We start from the raw sequence: 25,448 nt of genomic DNA, 5'->3' as shown, positions 1-25,448 counted from the left end.
GACCAATTATTACGGTTTGGTCCGGAAACTTTTTATTGAGGATCCATTTCTCTGGCTCAGTCCTCTGAGCCTGTCTTGGGACCTTGCTTGGTCTTGAGCTTTATGTTGCAAAACAATGCCGATTTACGTGAATTATCGCCACACCAGTGCGAGTCGGAACTCCTACTGCACCATGTGCTGTGGACGGGTGGGCATTGAAATCTCCAATCGCCTCTCGTCCCAAAATAATGTCATGCTTGGAAGTTGCTGGTAAGACCAAAAATTCTACTTCTTCAGTTCTCGAACGTACTCCGTCGCTTAATGTGACCGGGAAAGTGATAACACTGCGCGGGTGCATTATCTCTCCTCCGAAACCAGAGACGGGAGCATGGATTGGCTGTAGTCTTTCTTTGTCTTCATCGTCCAACTGTTCAAAACACTGTTCGTACATAATGTCGGACGTGCTGCTTGTGTCGAAGAATACATATTATGACCGGTAGTGACCAAATTCGGCAGTAATTATCACTGGGTATTTATTACATGGACCACCTTTGATCCGAGGAAAGATCACCGGTTCACTCTTCCATTCTTCGTCCTCATAATCCCTCATCTTTCCTTTACCTGAATGTCCCCCTTGAATCATGTGGATATTCAGATCCTTGATTTGCCTTTTAGCTGGGCCCTGGTTATCCTTTGCGGGAGGTTTGCCAGTCCCTGCTCGTACGCCCTTAACCAAATGTTCGATTTTACCATTTTTAACTGCTGTTTCAATTTCTGTTCTGAGGGCCACACACTCATTCGTGTTACGTCCAACATCATTATGATATGAGCAATGTTTTTTAGTATCAAGGAATGACTTCCTTGGTATTGGTTGAGGCTTCCGGAAAGTCAAATTCTCGGTTATGAGAATTTCTGAGGAAGTTTTTGATAATTGAGTCCAACTGTTGGTGGAACAAGCTGAAAAATTACGTTTACCCTTGTTGCCGATCAAAGATCTTGCATCAAAAGGTTTAGGCGTTTCTGCACTTGGCTGAAGTCTTGACTATATTGGTCCCTTAGCTTGTCTATTTGGTCTCAGAGTTTGGAATTCGACCCTTGGAGACTGCTTTTGACTGCCGGAACTTAGAGTTATTTCAGTTCTTGCAAACAACTTTGATGCCTTCATGATTTCATCCCATGACTTAGGCATTCCGTCCCTTCCTGTTAAGGTACGGATCAAGGCATCGCTGTGGACGTTTTTACAAAATGCTCCGCGCAGCATGTCTTCACTTACTCCTCCGATATTAAGTCTCTCGTTAGTAAAACGAGTAATGAAGTCCTCAATAGACTCGTTATTTCGCCTTGTAACATCTAATATATCCGAAGGGTCACGAGTATGTTTCTTTTGTTGACTAAAATGTTGGGAGAATTTTGCTATGAAATCATTCCAGCTTTTGATTTGTCCAGCAGGCAGTTTCTCAAACCACTCTCTCGCAGCTCCCGTGAGTGTGAGTGCGAACATGTGGCACCAGTACGGAAGATTCCAACCGCTGACTCCCCCGACTGCCACAAATCTCAACAAATGATCGCTAGGATATGCCATTCCATTATATGTTCTAACAGATGTTGGAATCTTTGCGTTTACTGGAAATGAAGCATGTGAGATACTTGGAATAAATTTCGACTTCTCTGCAAAAGATTTCGGACGGTATGGTTTCGAAAAAATCATGTTCAGCATTGCTGTGATATTCCGCATGGCGGACAACTGGTCGCGGGTAGCTAGTTCCTCTGTAAGAAGGAAGACGACTATCCCTGCTATAAAAACTACCATCCGGCCGAAAAGATGAGTCGTACCCGTCCAGTTCGTCCTCATATGATGGCACCCGCATATCTATGCGGGGACGAGGACGCAACCTTCGGGTTTCGGTCATGTTTCGCTCTGGTAGCAAACTGTATTGGATGTGGCTTCCCTTATGGGAGGAGAAATTGATCTCCTGGGAGGCTCATCGTATGTCAAGGTACGGCCATGGAAACGCTCATTCCGGACCCGACGTTCATACTCTGCTTTTAAACTTTCTTGCTGAACACGAAGCCCCTCGTCCGGAGACAAAGTTTCTTCGGTTTTGAGATTATGACGGTGAGCTCTTCTTAGATTAGAGTCACCGGAATCTTCTTCTAAACCTAACTCTGACTGAGTTCGATGGACTTCTCTTGGAATACGTTCTAGGTTCTTTATATTAGAACCTCCTGGGGCTGTGATATACCCCAAGTCAGTAGTCGGTGTAACAACGTTTCCGGTGTTCGCCTGAGTGACGTCCTCCTGTTGAGCAAACAACCCCCGAGCCGTTGAACCACCCAAGGTAAAATCTCCAGGGTTCATGGCATCAGTTCGTGTAGCAGGAGGTGTAATTCAATTAAACACAGATGTTGCTCCTTCACGTGTTTCAAGGTTCAGATCACGTGAAGGTTGTGTTTGATTCTCCGCCGGCTCTTTAGGTAACTGAGCCACATCGTAAAGAGAACGGAAAAAAATTCTGTTGTTCTAACACAAGCACGAATAGCGCCAATGAAGAAACAGGGATCTACTCCCCACTGATGGGTCCTAGATCCGATGAATCCACAGAGTAGTATACGGTTAACTTTCAATACGATATGAGCACAATTTCCAAAGTCCAATGACGTGAATCCTACAAAACAGAACACCATGAGCTCGTTACGGGAAGGATGAGGTGGGGGTCTTCCCGTAACCACCATCCGGCGTGAGAATAAGTACAGTCCTGATGAGAAGATAAAGTACTTAAGTAAATTGAGAGAGTACAGTGATTGTGAATGAATACCTTATGATGATCGAGAGGGTATTTATAGCCGAAGGATGTGGGAAGGTGATTGGGCCAGCTGTCCCTTAAGAATATGCCTGCATAACCGTCTGGACACGTGTCCCTATGTGATAGGTTCAACCTATACGTTGCATGTGCATGTATAACAACCTGGACACGTGTCTCTTTATATTTGGTTATCGGGGGAATATTGGCCATGTGCACAGTTATAACGACCTTGCCAGATGTCATTGGCTATTTGGCCTAAAGATCACGTATTACCCATGAAAGCATCTTGGTAAATCTTCTAGAAGGTGACAGCTGTCCCGGAGCATTACCTCGTGGCCATTTACGCGGAAGGTTATTCCTTCTTGCGGATGACTTCTGAGGGTGCTATGATGCTTCCGCATGTGCTATGAGAGTGTTTCTTCCTCAATTGATTATGCGGATAGTTTATATGTCCCTTGGTGCCTTATGAAGGACTTCTGATTGACCTGCGGGCCTTATTTAAGGGTATTTAGGTCTTTTTGGTACCCTACCTCTATAAGTCCCCCCAGTCCAGTGTTTCTTCCGTGTGAAGTATTTTATGCGGATGGAATTCTGGACTTTATATGGATTTGGGGGTTTTTGACTTTGCAAGTTGGTGGGAAATATCTTTTGTTGTTTGTGGATAATCATGAAAAAGGACAAGTTGACCACTCGCAGGCGCGTGTGCAGGTGACAGGACGTTTTTGACGGCTGTTACTGTACCCGACTGTACAACTTTTTCTCTTTTTCGAATTTCCCGCATGACGTGGCGATATGTTACTGGCCGGTTTTTCCTCTCTCTACTATTCCTCCGTAAGAAGGACTTCTAATTGACCCGCGCTCCTAATTTGTGTCCTACCATACGATCTGTTATATAAATAGGTAAATGTTCCTTTCCATTATGGATAGAAACAGTATGGTCCACCATTATGGGTATAATGGTAGATGCCCGGGACCAGGTTATTATTATTTCTTTTTCTTCTTTTGTGTTAAGCTTATTTATTTTTTTTAATAAATTATTCGCTACAAAAGGATTTTTTTTTAGTGAACGTGTCACAGCTTCCTCCTAGAAAAAAAAATAGAAAGTCATCAACGGAAAGAGAGGGATTCGAACCCTCGGTACGAATAACTCGTACAACGGATTAGCAATCCGCCGCTTTCGTCCACTCAGCCATCTTTTCAATTTAATTCTCCCCAAGTAGGATTTGAACCTACGACCAGTCAGTTAACAGCCGACCGCTCTACCACTGAGCTACTGAGGAACAACGGACTTAAGGAAGCCGACTCTCGTTCTTTGGACCAACCTATGACCGAACAAAAAGGAGTTCGTCACCCTCACATACACCGGGAAAAAGGTTACGATAGCAAGCCCCTCCCCGGCCGGAGAGCCTCCAGGACAAGGAGGTGGCGATCAACCATCCACTCTCGAGATTCGTCTTATTTAAGAGTATTTAGGTTTTTTTGGTACCCTACCTCTATATACGTGTTTTTGTGCACCTCTAATTTTGGGTGGAGCAGAAAGAAGTAACGAGATCAATCTGGACTGTCTAGTTTAGTTTGGGCCCATAAGCCATTAACGATCCGTAATTCGGCTCAATTTGATGCTTTTCAACTTTGAAAAGTACTACAGTCTACAAGTCAATTATTATGAAGTCGGGATTATTATTTAAAAAAAGGTTATTTTTTAGGTGTGGAATTATACTTTACAAAAAAAATATATATACGATTCAAACTTAAATGCATGTGATAACTGATATGTTGATATTAAGTCGTGTCATCTTTTCAAATTTCACTCGTGCGTCATTAACAAACGTCCTTCATTGCTAGGTAGTTAACAATAAAATACTATGTGCACGAATTAGACAAGTATATCAATCATTTTGTGTATCATACTTCTACACGCACAGAACGACACAAGTGAAATGATTCGGGACATGATGGATCCAAATGATTTCTAAGGAGGTCAAGATAAATTGAGAAAATGCTAATAATTTTGGTTATGGGTTAGAATGAGTTTGTTTATGAATTAGAATGGACTAAAAACAAGCTCCATCCTATTTTATTTCAAAACAAAACCACGACGCCGAGCAGGAACCGAGAAATCGAAACTAAATGGAAACCGAAAACATCAAAACCGAAATGGACTTAAACGGAAAAAACAAAACCGGACTGGAAAAAAACCCGATAAAACGAATCTGAACCGAGACAAAACTTTTCTTTTTCTAATGAACGGAACGACGGGGAACATTTTAGTTGATTTACGTTTTTCGTTTTTTGATTTATATATTTTGAGTTATTACTTTCTATTAATTTATTTGAATTTTTTATTTTGAGGGTTTTTTAAAACCCTTTGTAATTTAACATTACTTGGGTCAAGATTCGTTAACTTTACCCATCTTGATTCATATTTATCCTAATCTCTTTATTAAAAACTCAATCTGACCCATCAACTAATTTAACTCAACTCATTCATATTGTCACTCTTATACAGTTATATGAACCTAAAAAGTAAAAATAAAAATAAATCCAAAGGTAACAATTTAGTATAACAATAAGCAAATAAAATAAATTTGTTTGGAGCACATGATGTATAATGTTAAAATTGTTCAATATCAAATATTATGATGCACATTTTCCCATAAAGTAACATATCACCGAACCATACGCAAAAATATATAATTCAAAATGCCAATATTTTTTTAAAGAAAATTATTATACTGCATTGCTCCACTACCCATAATGATGAGTGTTTCCTGTTATACTTTCTATAATATCTCAAAAGAATTGCCCCATTAACCAAAATATATATTTTAAAACGAAAATTGCTTATTTTTTTTAAATTATAACATATATATTTATTACATCTCTTAACAAAGTTATTAGTGATTGAACATCCGAATATTACATAATGACAACATTTTGAAAAACTAAAGAAACAAACAACTGATCTTGAACTTACATCTAATTAGAGAGTAAATGGACAAATAAGTAGTTTAGAGGCTTAAACCATGTAATAATCTTGTATAGTGTTTTAGTTTTTAATATTAAAATACAAGAAAATGGTTCGTATAAGTCTCGCGACATTATAAAAGGTGACTATTTGTTGTCAGTTCAATAATACTATAGAACTACATATTCATGAACTCCTCATTGGCTCATGTTGCATAAATTAGTCATATAAAGCTAAACACTTCAATTAAACTCGAATACTACATCAAATGTTAAATAGTCTGCGGCATCACTAGCGGGTTAGTATAAAGATTTATAGGTCAACGGGTTACAACAATGCTTTAAGAAAATAGGTAAAGACTTCTTAAGTATCTAGTATAATGAAGATTCGACAAATCAATATGGTAACGGTATACTTGTCAAGATTCTTAATTATAGAAAAACATGATAAAAGTCATAAGTGGGAAGACATTTCAAAGTCAATAGAAACTAAATGTTACATTTAATAAAGAAATCGACTACCATCATTCTTGATATGCCACCTTTTCCATTACAAAGAAAGTCTTTTGTTAAATGATTGAATAAGTCATCAAGAAATATGCGTGTAATACTTAATTAGTGGCCATTCAAAGAGAAAACAAAAGATTTGTTCTTATTGTTTATAAGTTATATATTTGCATAAACACTACATGGTTTGTTATAGGGTGTTATAGAATCGATTGTTTCTTCTTCAAATGAATATATTCTATTAACTTTTCTCATGTTAAAATACTTGAACTCAAACTTAAGGATTTGGCTCGACTCAATTGATATAGGCACACGGTTTGGCACTACATCGTCCAAGTTTTTTCTATGTGGCACTTAAATTTCTAAAACTAGAGTAAATGGGTATGTTATATCGTCACTTTAAATGGTTGACTTAGCTGCAAAAAGTCGTGTTTGTATCAAAAGTTCAGTTTAAATGAAAATCATGTATCTTTAAATTGATGTTTTGTGATTGTCTAAGAATATATATGTTCCTTTTGCTTAAAATTTGTAGTTCAAGTTGTTCGACTGCCCCAAAAACACTACTACAATTGGGTTGTGGAGTGCCAACACTTATTTACGCACTATCGTTACGCTTCGCTAGTTTGTGTCTATCATCATCGATACATACAACTGGGTTGTGAACTAACAACCTCTTTTTACATATTGTGGTTACTTTTCATTAGTATGGGTTTATCATCATTAATTAATATGTCGTTAAGCCGTGTATGAAAAACACTTTTTATGTACGTAAATAATTCTCTTTTAACTAAGTTGATATATAATTCAACCGTGCATCGAGAGTATTCTTTTTGTCAATTAGTTGTTATTTTATTTAGATGATTTTTAAACCGTTATAGTTAATGTTTTAGCATATAGAGAGAATATTAAAAAAAAGTTTAAACGCAAATATGTTGTATGAACCATTGAACCAACATGAAGCGTTGTACTAACTCTGATGTACTACGTTACACACTACATAACACATCACATGTCAAATACTTTTTTATTATTATATTAAATTTGCTCCCGTCATACAGGAATTTCAAACTTCTTTAGTACTAATACATCTCACATTATTAATTTTTTATTTGTAAATTGTTATTAATAAATGAATTACACTATAAAAATGAAGTAAAGTAATAGTAATCACCTCCGGACTCCGGTTTACCAATATGTAGAGTAATCATAATTTTTACATTAATATGTTTGTATTCGAGTATAACACTTATTTTATAACCCATTATATTTGTTAAAATATTATACGTTTTTCTTTTATTGAACTCACCTGTATCTCTATTTATCTATTTAATAGAATATACATTGTTTAAAACTTTATCAACTAACGGAATTATATTAAAACAACCGTATTTTACTTGAATGCACATACATCTTTCTAATGATTATTCAACCAATAAATTAATCAAACAACTCCTAGTTCAAATTATACAACCAAATACACTTTTAAATAAACTAGACAGGTGCAGCGGGTGTGTTGACCATCAACGTAACAAATATGAGTGTTTATGGTTCGGTTTAAAACCTTGAAATCCTTTAAACCAGTCATTGGTTTGACTTCTTTTTTCTTTTTCTTTTTTTACTTTCGGTTAGTTGGTCGGTTTCCAAATATTTCAAAACGTGATGAACGATTGGTTCGCGGTTTATACTGGCAACCGTCCATATGACACCAGACCGGATTAGATTGTAAATGTTAAATGCATCTTAAATCTTTTTTATTATTAATTATTAGATATGTTTAGTTATATATATTAGATATAGTTAAAATGTAATTGAAACATAAATCTTTTTATTATAAATAACTTGGCTATACAACTTTAAATTAACCTAATTGGCAATATGATATTAATTTATTTTTATGATATCTGTTGTTATCATTTCGAGTCCTAGATCTTCCATTAGTATTTACCATTTATGTGGCTAAAATTATCATTCTTTATTTATGATCATCTCAAGTATCATATTATGTTGGTGTTTTGTTATAATTGATGATACATTTAAATGAATAATTATTTTAAACTAAATTTATTATTAAATTTAAAACTGTGAAACCAAAACGGGAACCAAGCCGTTGGTAACGATTCGGTTTCAACTTCAATGTTGAGTTTGGTTTTGGACGACAAAAAATCAGTATTAACGGTTGGGCTCACAAGTTTAACTTAAAACCATCAAAACCGACACTAAAAACCCATACGTAACATATTAATTTATTTAAATTGAAAAAAAAATTATAACAATATCATATTCAACTTAAGAGAATAAAATGCTCGTTTTTATGATGTAATTTTTTTATAAAAATATTAATAGTCGTTTAAAAATCATGGGTGGGAGGTTAGCTTAAAGTTTAAATTAAAAAAAAATAAGTGGTTAAAGATGATGGACCAAACTTATAAGTTAATGAATTGTGTTTAAAGACAAGTTTACCCTTACTAACACATGTACCTTATGCATTAGCAATTGTAAATCCCTTAAAATCAAGTGTCTTAATTTGCCCTTAGTTTGGTGTATTATATATAGTATGATAATAATAAAGTTATCATATTTTTTAAAAATACAAAAAAAACGGTGGGGTCCGAAAAAGATGATCCAATGCTTATATGTCGCTGATGACACCAACAAGCTTCACCTTCATCCATGCACTCCTTACTCTCTCTCTCACTTTCAAATAATATTATTCGATTCCTTCATCAAATCTTCAACGCACATGCTCTGTCGAGGAACTAATTCTGTAAAGTGCAAAAAACCTGGATCTATTCCAGTGTATCTCAATGTTTATGATCTTACTCTCCATGAATGAATATGCCTACTGGTTCGGTCTTGGTGTTTATCATTCCGGTGTTCAAGGTTAGATCTACCAATACTCGTTACTTGTGTATCTGAAAGACAAATTTCTTTTACATCCCGGGATATTTTGAACTAGGATGTTTTTAAGTGTTTAAGAAACTTTGTCTCTGTTTGTCACTATATTGTCACTACGTTGTCACTGTGCCACCAAACTAGACAGAATATTTGTTACTTAATTTGATTAATTTGTAAATTAATTTAACAATTTATTTAAAAGTTTGATTAATATTTGTAATCGTTGATTTCAGTTCATCGAGTAGAGTATGCTTACGGATCTCATGAACAAGCGACAACTGGAATATTCGAAGGAGAACCGAAACAATGCGAAGGATTCACGTTCAGGAAGCAGATTCTGATCGGATGGACGGAATTGAATCCGAACGAGGTTAAACGAGTCATGGATGAGCTTGCTCGCGAATATAAAGGAACTTCGTATAACCTGATTACTAGAAATTGCAATCACTTTTGTAACGATTTGTGTATCCGACTCACTGGAAACTCTATTCCGAGGTGGATCAATCGTCTAGCTAGAATCGGTAACATTTTATTTAAGACAAATTTCTTTTACTTTCTTTGACCCGAACCCAGGACCTTTAGGTGTTAAAACATAAAAGAGATTTTGTCTCTGCCACTAATCGTCTCTTTTCGTGACTTTTAGGTTTTTTGTGCAATTGCATAGTTCCCGCGAGTATAAATTCGACTAAAGTTGGAATTGAAGATAAATTAGATAATAAAATATGTAATGAAGCGGAGATCAAGGCGAAACTGAGGAGCCGTTCGAGTAGGTTTACTTCATCTTCGAGCTCTCCCACGTCTTCCAAATCATCCCCGGGTGGTCGCGGTGGAGGTCATGGAAGAACACTTCTTTCTCCATCAAATGGCTCACCTATAATGGGTCTTAATTCTTCTTCTTGATATTGTTCATGTGTAATGGTAATTACATCTAATTTAGTTACTCTTTGTTTCTTTTGATTTTGTTTATTTTTAACAAATTAAGTCAAGGTTTCATGGATTGCGTGAATTCTGTACAAGCTAAATTTTTAATTTGTTTTTTTATTAGTTTTTATTGATTTTAAGTCAAATTGATTGACCAACTCGTAAGGAAAATATATTTATGAGAAAAAGCTTAACCTTTTAACAACATGTAGTATTTGACAAAATTATGCGCTTTCACATTTAACTTCACTCACAAATCGAATATAATTAAAGTAATTGAATATCACTAAATATCAAATTGTTTGGACAAAAGACTACACATGAATGTCTTTCTTAACGTACGGAATACCCAGCGTTACTTAGTTGGTCGTTTAAAAAAAATAATAAAAAATACAAAAAAAGTTGAAGTTGAACATAAAAACGTTGTCATGTATTTGTTGAAAAGACGAAAAGACGAGCAAATATAAAGCTAAAAATAATCGTCTTCTAAGGAGATTTTTTTAAGATTACGACTATTTTTGGTATGTACTAAATATATATTAGTATAATATAGTTTTAAATGGGTAGATTTGTGATTAAAGTTGAAGTTGAACATAAAATTGGACGTGACTCAATGGTAGAGCACTCACTTTATAAGTGAGAGGTAGGGGGTTCAAACCTCACTATCACCAATGCCAGAGTTCGAGTCCTGATCTCACCCGGTTTTACCGGCTCCTCGCTGTCGTGCCATTTGGCGGACGTGGAGGTCGGGTTTTATCCGGTGAATCCCTCAATAGGTGGACCGCTAAGGGCTCCGTCCGTCCGGACTAGTGGCCGGCTCGGGCTACCTTTAGCCAATGGGAACCGCGTACGAAGTACCCGGCGTTACTTAGTTGGTCGTTCAAAAAAAAAAGTTGAATGTGCAAATAAAATTGAAAGATCTTTATTTGTTAACAACTCAGAATTAGTCCTTCTACAGCTAGATGATTCTCAAGATAACATTATTTCGAGTCACTAAACTATAAAATATTTATAAGTAGATTATAAATTAATAAAAGCAACCCAAAAGTATATGAAACCATATACCAAAAAATTGAGTACGAAAATTATTCATAATGAAATGGTTACAGTTTTTGACAGGTAATCACAAACCGAACACTAATTATTGTAATCCTTAATAAAATGTAAAGAAAGTGTTTTATAGGCGCGGGGATAGGTTTATTTGGTTTAGATTTAAGGATTAATAATTAAATACTTTTATATTTATTAATTATATGTCTCAATCATTAAGGCCTAAGGGTGATTATTTCAACTTATTTAATTATGTGATAACTAATCATTCGAGTTGCATTTGAATAGTGGATAATTTCGAAACGTTATTTATTAAAGACATGTTAAATTGTTAATGAGCCAAAATTAAGAGTTGAATACACGTATACTTCGTTCTTATGTTTGTTAACTATCGTTTTGTTAAACTGTTATATTATTATTTTGATTTGATTTGATTTGATTATATAGCTACCACAATCATATTTAATAAACTAATCATATATAGGTAAAAAGGAAAAAAGGACTACCGCATTAACTCAACTTAGCATGTTCTAGGACACACCTCAGTTATCTAGACCCTTTATCATGCCACTTCTATGGCTCCGCCTCGATTACACATAAGGGGTTTTTCTCCTATATATGTACTCATAAGTATTTTTACCAGTGCGCTATGGTGGAACGTATTAAATGCATTACATGTTTAAAAGTTAACGCGTGTAATAGTTATTACGCAGCAGAAAATTGGTCGAGTCAAATCGATTCATTAAAGTTAATTTTGTGGTAAATTTGAAAGTCTAAAACCTTTATGGCCAAAGTTGAAAAGATTAAAGTTTTGTTGCCAACATTTTAAAGTTAAAAGTATTATGTTAAAAGTTGAAAGAACAAAAGTTACCAAAATAAAATAGTTATTATTACCGGTTAATAAAGAATTACATGTTCATTAATTTGAATCGTAAGGTTAAAGATCGTGATAATTTTGATAAAATTTGTTATATTTTGGTGCAAACTACCCTTCTACATCATAGGAACATTATATGGGGTTCATAGTTCATGCAAACCAAAATTTTTATGTCATTACATTTCTTTTTTGAATGGTCAAAAATCTCACTTGCAAACCTACTTTTTCGGAGCTAGGTCCAACTCCTTGACCGCCGTGAGACCTTAACTCCCATGATACGCAGGAGCCGGATGAAATCCGTAAACCCTCGCCCCTTGTTAGGTTTGAACCCGGGATTAAAGCTCACATTTGTCCCTTCACCTAGAAGTCCTTCGAATTGGCTCAAGTGAGAATCAAACTTACATATCCACTTAATGGAGCATGTCTCTTACCACTAAACCAACTTATCTGGACTCATATGAATATTGCAATCTACCGGATTATTTTTTTTAAACAACCGATATATATTAATAAAGAGACTAGTAATTCACTAGTCATCAATCAAATACACCCAAATACAACATAAACACCAAATACAATAAAATTCTCTAAAATACAAAAGAACACAACATCTCCCAACCCAATAATTTGTCTCTATTCTTCACCCATAAAAACGAGAGGCGAAGTCTTATGTCTTCTTTGATTTTATTGATCAATACATGTGACACGTGAACATAATTTCATTTCTCGCTTTCCAAACACACCAACATACCAGATCGATTTGTAGATATCATGGTTTACATGTGTGTGTATTTATTAAAAATATTAAATATAAAAAAACCCGACAAAGTTTGAATCCATCTATCACCTGGGAATTAATCAGAATCAAAAACATGTCTTGTAGCTGCAAATGCCTAAAGTTATTCCTCTACTCAGGTTGGGACCAAGGTAAAATAATAGTACACAGCTACAGCTTTTCTGATACAATTACAAAACAATAACAAAAATTGGCATCATCTTCATTTGTCTTGTTTGTATCATAAGATTAATTTTATCTGGGAGTATTAACACCGTATAAAATAAAAGAAAACGATTATGAGACTTTAGTTTAGAGATGAAAAAAATAAAATAACAATATCAAATTTGACGGGAATACTCGAAATCTGAAAGACTCGTGGCATTATTCGCATGTGACCATAGCCAGATATGAGTACCAAACCCGAGTGCTCGAAACCATTTACCGGAAAACTTAAATTTTTTGTTCCTTTCACCATATCTATACTATATAATAAATAAAGGTTATTAATGCCACATGACATCACACAATATAGTTTCCTACAAAATTTCTCACATTTCTCTCTTATTAAATACATTTCCCTTTTTTATTAATAGTTTTATATTTAACTTTTTTCTTTCTTTCTTAATCATTTTTTTTTCTTTTTAATAATTATTTTCTTATTTAAAAGTTTAATACAAACATAGATATATTATTTAATTTTATATAAATATGTTGTATTAGTGATTAATATTAAGCTTTTATAAGTAACAAATTTTCACGTTAATTTAGATAAAATAATTAATTTTAAATAAATAAATTTTAACTTTATGTTTGTTTTGTAATGAAGATTAATAAAAGCTAAAGTTAATCACTATAGATTGTTTGATTTGTTTTTGCGACAACATGTTTTAACGCATGGTAAACTATGTGTTTCATTATCTAAAGTTGAAATAAAAAATAAAACGAAAATACTAATTTTGATATGTAGGTTAAAATTACAAATATAGTATACAAAAAAATATTTAGAGATTTATAAATTTTCAAAAGCTTTGTATTTCCATATTGTGTAATATGTAATTTATTCTACTATATATTATATCTTTATATCATTTGAAAATATTTACATTTTGTTATTATCTAAACCACAAATATAGTATACAAAAAAATATTTAGAGATTTATGAATTTTCAATAGCTTTGTATTTCCATATTGTGTAATATGTAATTTATTCTACTATATATTATATCTTTATATCATTTGAAAATATTAACATTTTGTCATTATCTAAACCAATTTATTTATTCTAACCAGTGTTCTACACGGGTCTTATTACACATGAGTGATCCTTACAAAATTTTTTCATTTCTCTCATGTTAAATATATATTTCTTTTTCTTATTAATAGTATTGTATTTTATTCTTTTTTTCTTTTCAATCTATTATTATTGAGTGAACTGTGGTTTTCGTCTCTATGGTTTGTCGAAATTTGCGGTTTTAGTCCAATAGTTTTCCCTCATATTAACTACATTTCTCTTTTTAATATTCTATTTCAATTTTTAATAATTCCATTCAATTTTAAAAGAATTAATACCATCATAAATATGCTAATTTGTTTAATATAAAATGTATTGCATTAGTTATTAATATTAGATTATTTATAAGTAACCAGTACGAAACAGATGGGTTTCTTTAACCGATTAAAGTATCAAACATTGTTCATGTCAAAACAGCTTAAGATTAGAATGAGTTTTGGTTCACGAGTTGGTTTAAAAAAGCTGTCATTTACAGCTGAGTTTTAATATAAAAAATAACAAAGAAATAATTTATGATTTATGAATTTTCTAACAACTTTTTATTTCCAAATTGTGTAGTGTGTAATTTTTTTACTTTATAATATATCTTTATATATATGATACATTTTTTTTGTTTTTCACATTATGTTATTATTAAAAAAAATTACTTATTCTAACTCGTGTGCTACACGGGTAACTAACCTAATGTATTAATTAATGCTTCTCGCTAGTCGCTAGTAGCTTTCATGATATGCAAAATGAACATTAATTTGGGATATGTATTAGATAATATTATTCATATTTCGTATGTTATGAAGCCCATGGACGAGGCTTCTCAAGGGCTAGGGGTGGCTCCGGTCTCTCCGTTTTTGATCAGTTGTGTAAGTTTATTTGTTTTTATCCGAAATATTTATACATGGTGTAGGTTATCCATTTTCGACAGGAAATTTGAGTCTTACCCCCTATGTTTATGAAAAGTCTTATACATATTTTCTTCTGGTCCCCGGGAGTTTTCGTTCAAGCTTCACCACTGATGAAATCAGTGGCGGATGCACTTCATAAGGCTGCTACCCCTCAACTTTTGTTCGGCAGTGCAATTTTTTTTCCTTTCTGGGTTTGTTTCGTATTTCGCCACCCGTGAAAAAATATTACGTTACCCCAATTTGTTTAAAGGTCAACCAATTTAAAAGTTTAAATTTAATAAATGTCAAACAAATTTATAACCCAAAGTAAATAAAACGACTAATATATTATTTTCTTTTGTTTGACCAACAAACATTAAACATAAACAAACTCAAATAGAACATGCTTCACCACTGATGAAATCAGTGGCGGATGCACTTCGTAAGGCTGTTACCCCTCAACTTTTGTTTGGCAGTGCATTTTTTTTCCTTTTTGGGTCGGTTTCGTATTTCGCTACCCCTGAAAAAATATTATGTTACCCCAATTTGTTTAAAGGTCAACCAATTTAAAAGTTCAAATTAAATAAATGTCAAACAAGTTTATAGCCTAAAGTAAATAAAACAACTAATATTTTATTTTCTTTTGTTTGAACGAGAAACATTAAACATAAACAAACTCAAACAGAACATGCTCAACATAATCATCATTTTTTTAAAAGTTTAAATCAAATAAAGCCCAAACAAAGTTTATAGCCCAAAACAAATAGCAACCATTAACTTTTTATTTCTTTTGTTTGAACGACAAACATCAAACAGAAACATGCACAACATAATCTTTAATTTGAGGTTAAAATTTTTAATACAGTTTTAGATATGAAAATTCAAAAACTTGAAAATAGATTTAGTGAGGTCTTAACTAGTCTGTTAGAAAATATGTCTAGTTTAAATCTTGATATTCATTTTTCAAGCTTGACTTATCTAAGATAGTGGTATTTTCGGAGATATATCCGAATGACTTTAGCAATGAAGAAAGATTATGTATTTCAAGTTATCGTACGGCTTTTTATCACATTTCAAAGGAAGATGATAACTTTCTAAAATTGGATGAATGTGTGACATTGCTCGTGTAATGGTGGTAATCGGAAAACACAGCACCTTTTCTTTTGTTTATCAAATATTGAAGCTAGCGTTGGTTTTACCAATTGCAACCACAACCTTTGAAATATGTTTTTTCTGAAATGAAACTTATCAATACGAGTTTGCAAAAGCGAATGAGTGATGGGTATTTAAACAATGCTTTAATTTGCGCAGTCGAAAGAGAAACATTCGATAAAGTAAAAGAAATGATGTAATAACTCGATTTCAAGCTTTCAAAAACCGAATAGGGAAAATTTGCACCCCATGTATCGTATTTCTATTTTTGTTTCGTATACATTGTATGAAATACGGCAAAAAAAACATTTTGAACGTTACCCATGAAATTTATATCTAGATCGCCTCTGAAATATAAGTTTATCTTTTACAAATTCTATCATAACGAAATTCATATATTTATGATATTTCAAATATTTCATAATTATAATAATGTGTATGTAATTGTAATCAGTTATATTTTGTTGTGGTTATTAGAAACGTAAAGTTATATAAAAATTAAAACGGTAAGATTTCTTTCTCTATTTGAATATTCAAAATGGACATTTTTTTTAGCTAACAGGTATACCTTATATGAAACATGTCTAAGATCGGATATAAAATTCGATTTATAATAAGACTATAGTTAACATGTCCTCAGTTTAAAACATATCTTTAGTTCGCCAACTAAAGCACTTTTCTTACGTTTTTCTAGGTTCAACTTTCCCTTGTCATTCTGTTTGTAGTCCGAAGAAAACATGGCCCACTATCTAATCTCCAAGTCCAGTCAAACAGCAACATTGACCATAGGATTCCATTTGCTACAATTAGCCAATAAGGGGATAAAAGTTATTTAATGTATGTAGTGTTCTAAATATTTATTTTTTATAATAAAATAGTTTTTTACAAATGTAGTATATAAAACTTAGCAATATTCTAAAATATTTTGTTTATTAATAATAATGATGAAGGTTCAAACCTTTAGAACACCCGCTAAAAAATGTATTCTTAACTAAAGACAGGACCAACTAATTTTCAACCGTGAGTAACTGACAGTCAAGGACAAGTTATTATTGTGCTAAACCGTGCTCATTGGTTTGGTACTTTGGTTTGGTTAGGCTTGGGTTTGTGTATAGCTATTCCGACCAACTAAAAATATATTGGTTTACATACTTTCAACCATTACATATTGTCATTGTAAGTCTTAACCAACGAAAGAGTTGATAACAGTCCCACCTTTTAGCATTTCTTCTACCAACAAACCCTGACTAGTGAAACCCTAACATCGTTAGTTTTTTATGAGGTAGAACGTGTGGGTATCAAAAACTTGCTTATGTTGCATTTTCCGACATACGTGACGTGCTTATGTAACATATTGCACCACCACCACCACCATGGTAGCCACCACGATCACGCCCGCCGCCGCCGCCATCGCTGCCATCATCATGGCCACCGCCACCACCAAGCGCCAGGTGGTGGCGACCGAGGTGGTAGCGGCGGTCGTGATGATGGTGGTGCAATATGTCACATAAGCACGTCACGTATATGCCACATAAACAAGTTTTTGACAAGCAAGGATGCCGCATCATAAATAAAAAACTAACGATGTTAGGGTATCATTAGTCAAGGTTCATTGTTAGAGAAAATGATAATATATGGGACTGTCACCAGCCATTTCGTAAATTAAGACCGGCAACAATCAAAATAAAGAGCTGGAATTATTTAAAACTAATATCATACATTATAATCCATCAATGATTAGATAAAATCATTTGAAAAAGTATGCTAGTAGTGATGAAATTGAAAGTTAACCCGTTTTTCATAAAATCCTTAGGTGAATTTAAATTGTTCTTATATACTTGGGCTATTGCTAACCCAATGAGTTGGGCCCATTTGATAATTTTGGCTCACAACTTTAACCCCTTGTGAAAATACACATCTGGATCCGGGTCAGCCTATATGTTTGGAAATCGGAAGTTTGGTTCGGCTCTAGCCTACAAGGTACAACACTTACTAAAGCCCTAAAAATGATAAAGCTTATCTAACATTCAATTTTAAACTGATAGCTACATCCATTATTCCATTCTATCTTATAAAACGAGTCATATTTCACATGTTGACGGACCTAACCTGACAGGCTAACACGAACCAAATAACGTGTTAAAAAAATGAACCTGGATATTCATGAGTTGACACGTACATAACTCATTTGAGGCAACTTATTTTACATTCAAATACTCTTAAGAATATAAATTCATAACTAAAAACACAAAGGTGCATAAAAATTATTTTTAAAACATAAAACTTGATCTTATTTTCTTTTTAAGTTTTAAAGTTATAACTCCGTAATAAAATACATAATAATAATAATGACATAAAACCCAATTTCAAAAATAAGATAAAACGTGTCAACTTGACCTGAACACAACCGGTTTTAGCTAAACGTATTCACATGTTCAACCATAAATTAATCTGAACACATGTATAACAAACCCAAGCTATGAGTTCATTGCTAGGACTAACAGTCTATGTCATGTCGTAAATTCACCCATCTAATTTAATCTAGTATGTTTTCCTTATATATGTTGAGTGTAATTTTTTAGAATTTATTAAGATGTTGAATTAACATGCATATATGCATGTTGTTAACATGGGCTATATATATCTTAATTAATTCACATTTGACTAATTAAACCCTATTTAACAGGGAAGTGAGACGACTTAGTAGTTATGAAAGGAAATAATAATAATAATAATAATAATAATAATAATAACAATAATAATAATAATAATAATAATAATAATAATAATAATAATAATAATAATAATAATAATAATAATAAGTAAACAGATGTAGGGATACAGCATGAAAAGCTCCAACGTTCCATCCGAGTTTCACTCTCATTCATTCGATGCATTGTTATAGTAGCAGCACCTCCATGCACATCACAATTATATTCCACTCTCTCATACACTTTCAACTCACACACACACACCTTAACAACAATGGCTAGCGGTTCAGGCAATATCAGCTGGGAAGATCTCAAGAAAGAGAACGTCGATCTCGTACGTTTATTTCATCTCGATCTCTATTACCTTTAATCGACTGACGTTTTTTAGGGTTTGCATGCATGAAGATATATATATAGATCTGAATATATATATAACTGATCTCGTGGGATTACGAATCGTATATATGTGTTCAACTGAGTTCGATTAATCGATTTTATGAGTTTCAATCGACTGTTTTCATGAGATTATATTCTTGTATTTTAGGTTTTGCATGCATGAGGATAGATCTGAAATTATTATTATTATTATTATTATTATTATTATTAGTATTATTATTATTATTACGTTGATTAATGAGTACACTGTTTAATTGATCTAGTATGATCTTCTCTGACGTATATCAACGATTTCCGGATCCTTTATGTTTAATTGGATCATAACACTACGCATTTGAATCGAGAATTTTGGAGAATATATTGTCGATTTTTGTGTTTGCATGATGAGAATAGATCTGAAAATTTTGTATTGATTACTGAAGGAGACTGCTTAATTGATCATGAAAGTATGATTAATTGACGATTTCGTTATTTTAGGCGAAATATTGTAGCTTTGTAGTTTTATATTTTTGAATGATGATGATTGATTTGGTGAGCTTATATATTTTATGTTTTTGATTGTTACAGGAGACCGTTCCGGTTGAGGAGGTATTCGAAACATTGAAATGTACAAAGCAGGGGTTGACTAGTGAAGAAGGGAACAGGAGGCTTAACATATTTGGCCCTAACAAGCTTGAAGAGAAGAAGGTAGATCGATAACCGTAAATTATTATCATTTTGTTATTCTAATGCTCATAAAACTGATGCGATTCGATTGATTATATTGTAACAGGAAAGTAAGTTCCTCAAGTTCCTCGGGTTTATGTGGAATCCATTGTCATGGGTCATGGAGGTTGCTGCACTTATGGCTATTGTCTTGGCCAATGGAGGGGTAACTGATTATATCTTCGTTTTACAATTTATTAAATGATCTTAAATATAAAAAGCTAGAATCTGATTTTCAACTCCTAATTTTGCAGGGAAAGCCACCAGATTGGCAAGACTTTGTTGGAATCACAACATTGCTTATTATCAACTCCACCATTAGTTTCATTGAAGAAAATAATGCAGGTAACGCTGCAGCGGCTTTAATGGCAGGTCTTGCTCCCAAAACAAAGGTCATAAGGGATGGAAGATGGGACGAACAAGATGCAGCTATTTTGGTACCTGGTGATGTAATCAGTGTCAAATTGGGAGACATTATTCCAGCCGATGCACGCCTTCTTGAAGGTGATCCTCTCAAGATTGACCAATCTGCATTGACCGGTGAATCACTACCGGTCACCAAGCATCCAGGGGACAGTGTGTATTCAGGGTCGACATGCAAACAAGGTGAAATTGAAGCAGTTGTTATAGCTACTGGTGTCTACACTTTCTTTGGGAAGGCTGCTCACTTAGTTGATAGCACAAATCAAGTTGGCCATTTCCAAAAGGTATCGATATCACTACCATATTGTAAAAGCCCGGGCTCGAAAGTTGGAAAAGGGGTCTGGTATGGCCCAACGGGTCATAACCGGTCCCCATTTTATTAAAGATAATGTTTTTAAATTCTGATTACAAAAGATGTTTAAAATTACAAAATAATGAATTTTGGCCTAAATCGTTTTGTTTTGATGAATTGTTTGTTAGGTGTTGACTTCTATTGGAAACTTCTGCATATGCTCGATTGCTATTGGTCTCATAATCGAAATAGTGGTGATGTACCCGATTCAGCACCGAAGTTACAGAGATGGAATCGACAATTTACTGGTTCTTCTCATCGGTGGAATTCCAATTGCCATGCCAACTGTTTTGTCAGTCACCATGGCTATCGGGTCCCACAAGTTGTCGGAGCAAGGTGCAATCACCAAGAGAATGACAGCCATTGAAGAAATGGCTGGCATGGATGTTTTGTGTAGTGACAAAACTGGTACCCTCACATTGAACAAACTCACAGTTGACAAAACTCTCATTGAGGTTTTCGCAAAGAACATGGATAAGGATCAAGTGATTCTATATGGAGCAAGGGCTTCAAGAGTGGAGAATCAAGATGCCATTGATGCTTGTATTGTTGGAATGCTTTCAGATCCAAAAGAGGTAATAACAACAACAATATTATCTTACATGAATAAAATATTGGAATGCAGATCAAATTAAGGTTTCCTTATATGCAATTCAGTCTTTCATAATCTTTCATAAAACATAATAATATTATATTACATGAACACTTATTTTGCTTATACAGGCACGAGCAGGGATCACTGAGGTACATTTTCTACCCTTCAATCCAGTAGACAAGCGAACAGCAATCACATACATTGATCAAAGCGGGAACTGGTACAGAGTGAGCAAAGGTGCACCTGAGCAGGTACAATAATAATCCTCTAAATTTTAACTACTAAATCTAAGTAGCCACATAAACGGGTTAAAATAAATAATTTTTTTGTTACCATTTGTTACCATTCTAAACTTTTATCCCTTTAAGTTTCAAATTTCTTTTATAAAAGTACGCATTGCATGAGTTTTGACCCGTTTTCTTATTAGCTAATTTTTATCTGACCCATTAAAAGATTAAAATGAGCCTGAATCAACCAATTTGTTTCTCAGATTGTGGAGCTATGCAACCAAAGTAAGGACGATAAGAAAAAAGTGTTTTCCATTATTGATAAATTTGCTGAACGTGGTCTTCGGTCTCTTGCGGTTTGCCAACAAGTAAGTTTATTCCAAGTTTTAATATTTTGTTTTTCTGATTACAAATTAGCAATTTGGGTATTAACTGGTTGCTATACAGACGGTACCCGAGAAAACGAAGGAAAGCCCGGGAGGCCCGTGGGAGTTTGTGGGCTTATTGCCACTATTTGACCCACCAAGACATGATAGTGCTGAAACTATTAGACGGGCCCTACACCTTGGAGTTAATGTGAAGATGATCACTGGTGATCAGTTAGCCATTGGGAAGGAAACGGGCCGAAGGCTCGGAATGGGTACAAATATGTACCCATCTTCTTCACTTCTTGGTCAAAGCAAAGATTCTTCAATTACAGATATTCCAATTGAAGAACTTATTGAAAAAGCTGATGGTTTTGCTGGAGTCTTTCCAGGTACGAATCGTTAATGTGTTTATATGATTATAATTTATAAGTTAACCTGTTTGACCCATTTGTATATAATGCAGAACACAAATATGAGATTGTGAAAAAGCTACAAGAGAGGAAGCATATATGTGGAATGACAGGTGACGGTGTGAATGATGCCCCCGCGTTAAAACGGGCTGACATTGGTATAGCAGTTGCTGATGCAACTGATGCTGCTCGTGGTGCATCGGATATTGTGTTGACCGAGCCTGGACTCAGTGTGATTGTAAGCGCAGTTTTAACCAGTCGGGCCATTTTTCAGAGGATGAAAAACTATACGATTTATGCGGTTTCGATTACCATTCGTATTGTGCTCGGGTTTATGCTGATTGCTCTTATTTGGCAATTTGATTTCTCGCCTTTTATGGTTTTGATTATTGCGATTCTCAATGATGGAACAATTATGACCATTTCTAAAGATAAAGTCAAACCGTCACCGCTTCCGGATTCATGGAAGTTGAAAGAAATCTTTGCAACTGGGGTTGTTCTTGGGACCTATATGGCGGTTATGACTGTAGTTTTCTTCTGGCTAGCGAAAGAATCCGACTTCTTTACGGTAAGATAAACATATTGACTAGTTTGACCTGACCTGTTGATCTTATAGATATAACTAAACTGCCCTGTTTGAAATAAAATGGGAGGATCTAGTGGGTCAAACTTGAAATGATTCAGGTTGACCAGCTTGCTCATGTTAACAACAAAAGAGAAAATTATTTGATACACAATCTGAATTTACAGATTTATAAGATAATAGTTTTGAGTTAAAATGGAACAAAACAGGTTCTTGTTTGACCTGTTTGACCTAATTTGACTCATTTTCTACTTAACTAAAAATGTTAATACATTTAAGGTAAAAAAATAACCCAAATCGACCCATTAATAAGTAAATGATGGGTCGAGTGGGTTAACTAACGGGTCATGATGGCCCGGGTTGACGTGTTTGACCTTTTTACCCTTTAAAATATAACACAACCCAAATTGAGTATACCATTAATGATGAATCTTTTAGGTGAAATTTGGCGTGCACCCGATCAATGACAATGAGTTTGAGCTGATGTCAGCTCTTTACCTCCAAGTCAGCATCATCAGTCAAGCACTCATTTTTGTTACAAGATCAAGAAGCTGGTCTTTCGTTGAACGCCCTGGTCTTCTACTCCTCACTGCCTTTCTTATAGCTCAACTGGTGAGTTTATTCTACTATGAAAGGTTTACCATTTCTACAATAGTATCATCGTTTAGATGAAATAAAACAAATTATGATGTTTTATGCTAATAAGTTTTTTTTTATGAAGATTGCTACATGTATTGCTGTATACGCGAATTGGGATTTCGCAAGGGTCCATGGAATTGGTTGGGGATGGGCCGGAGTGATTTGGTTGTATAGCATACTCTTCTATTTTCCATTAGACGTGTTCAAATTCATCATCCGTTACGCGCTAAGTGGCAAGGCTTGGGACAATGTGGTCCAAAACAAGGCAAGCCCGTTTCGTTAATCATATTCATCAACACTAAATGATTATTATTAGTTATTAACATAAGTTTTTTGATTAATCTAGACCGCTTTCACCAGCAAGAAGGACTACGGTCGGGGAGAGAGGGAAGCCCAATGGGCCACGGCCCAACGCACCTTGCATGGTCTCCAAGCACCAAGTTCACACGATATCTTGAATGACAAGAGCAACTATAGGGAGTTGTCAGAACTTGCAGAACAAGCAAAGAGGCGGGCCGAGGTTGCTAGGTAAGTCTTGTTTCTTGACTGGTATTAAGTGAGCGGATAAAAAGTGTTACGTGTTATCATATCTCATAATGTTATTATGGTTGTTATAGGTTAAGGGAGCTTCATACACTCAAAGGGCATGTCGAGTCGGTGGTGAAGCTCAAGGGTCTCGATATTGAAACGATCCAACAACACTACACGGTTTAAGGAGATGAAGAAAACACATTTTTGGAGAAAAACCATAAAATAAGAAGAATTTAGGAAGTCATGATTTTGAGAAGGTATGTTTTTCATGGAAGATGATCACCATCACCATAACCAAGATGCGGGAATAAGCCGACGAACGAGATCGGGTCGATCCGTAGTTAGGCAAAAAAACAATGTGTTCTCTACTTGAATCTCGTATTCTTTATTCAGTTATAACAATGTATTCGTTTCTTTCAGTTATTTATTATTCAATTATTTTATCTCAAATTTATTTATGGAATATTATCCATACTACTACTTACCGGGTTGTTGTGACAACATTTTATCCATTCATCTCATATTTCATATGATGCTACATGTAGAAAGCCGAAATTGTAATTTGCTAAGAGTAGCCATAAGAGTAGCTTGATTGTGCGTAAAAGCCGAAATTGTAATTTGTTAATTGTTAGTATTAATGCCAAGTAGAGGTCTTTGGTCATGGTCAATTTTTAAGCTTCTCGAAAGTCTTCCCATGCAAATGTTTTTCAAAAATTGGACAATTAAAATGAACCGTTTAGATGGGGATAACGAGTCATGGGGACAAGTACACATGTTTCATGTCGGCAGCCTAATTCCTCCGGTACGTGTGTAAGATTTGCCTTATATATAATACACATATAATATATAGTATATACACATGTCATCTAAGTGTCATTATAGAGAGTAACCAGTATGTCCATGATATCTAGATTTTGGTTGTCTCATGCATTTCGAGATCTTAATACCACCACCTGTATGGAGAAATAGAACTGTATAAAACCCACTTTATATTGGCCTTACATATTAAAAAATTAAAATAATACTCCCTACCCTACATTACCCCTTAGGAGCCAAATTTGTGCCTTTTCCATTTCGTTTGTTTAAACCCACATTACAGGCCGTGTTTGCCTTGGCCTTTTATTATTTTAACCCTGTGGATGAAACTCGGTATGTTAAGAGTTGTATTTAAGTTGTTTGTCGAGCATAGTACACAATGTACGTATGTCTCGGGTCGTTTGTTTGTGTATATTGATGTTAGTACTTGTTTAAAAAAAAGAAAAAAGAAAAAAAAAAGAAAAAAAGAGAAAAAAAAAGAAAAAGAAAAATCAAAGGAAAATTCAAAAAGAGTTCGCGTTTAAATTCGTTATTGGTTGTAAATAATAGTTAGTGAGTTTGTTTATTCGTTTGTTTGTTGGTGTCAATAA

General features: G+C 34.2%; 2 protein-coding genes, 2 non-coding genes and 1 pseudogene across 5 annotated transcripts in view; 2 read left to right on the top strand and 3 right to left on the bottom strand.

The window, feature by feature from the left end:
* Nucleotides 1–25,448, bottom strand: part of LOC143583388 (pyrophosphate-energized vacuolar membrane proton pump 1) — a 148,073-nt gene that overhangs the window by 4,968 nt on the left and 117,657 nt on the right. The window lies entirely within an intron of this gene.
* TRNAS-GCU (transfer RNA serine (anticodon GCU)) lies at nt 3,895–3,982 on the bottom strand. The gene has a single exon. It is a non-coding gene; the product is annotated as a tRNA-Ser (tRNA).
* Nucleotides 3,992–4,063, bottom strand: TRNAN-GUU (transfer RNA asparagine (anticodon GUU)). The gene has a single exon. It is a non-coding gene; the product is annotated as a tRNA-Asn (tRNA).
* On the top strand, nt 8,872–10,104 carry LOC143583352 (deSI-like protein At4g17486; annotated as a pseudogene). Its single transcript, XR_013144155.1, has 3 exons — nt 8,872–9,137; nt 9,386–9,673; nt 9,796–10,104. The product of XR_013144155.1 is annotated as a deSI-like protein At4g17486 (transcript).
* LOC143583370 (ATPase 9, plasma membrane-type-like) lies at nt 19,982–24,468 on the top strand. Its single transcript, XM_077065689.1, has 11 exons — nt 19,982–20,080; nt 20,169–20,621; nt 20,818–21,264; nt 21,413–21,535; nt 21,775–21,879; nt 21,959–22,268; nt 22,343–22,857; nt 23,311–23,484; nt 23,594–23,776; nt 23,858–24,039; nt 24,129–24,468. The coding sequence occupies exons 1-11, from the start codon at nt 20,012–20,014 to the stop codon at nt 24,223–24,225; spliced, it is 2,658 nt and encodes an 885-aa protein (XP_076921804.1). The 5' UTR covers nt 19,982–20,011; the 3' UTR covers nt 24,226–24,468.

This window comes from Bidens hawaiensis, unplaced genomic scaffold (genome assembly GCF_021521415.1).
Source record: "Bidens hawaiensis isolate Kalapana, Puna unplaced genomic scaffold, B.hawaiensis_p1.1 tig00001511_1, whole genome shotgun sequence".
Classification (NCBI taxonomy): Eukaryota; Viridiplantae; Streptophyta; class Magnoliopsida; order Asterales; family Asteraceae; genus Bidens; species Bidens hawaiensis.
Note: the sequence above shows the minus strand (reverse complement) of the source record. Positions and strands in the feature narration are given on the sequence as shown.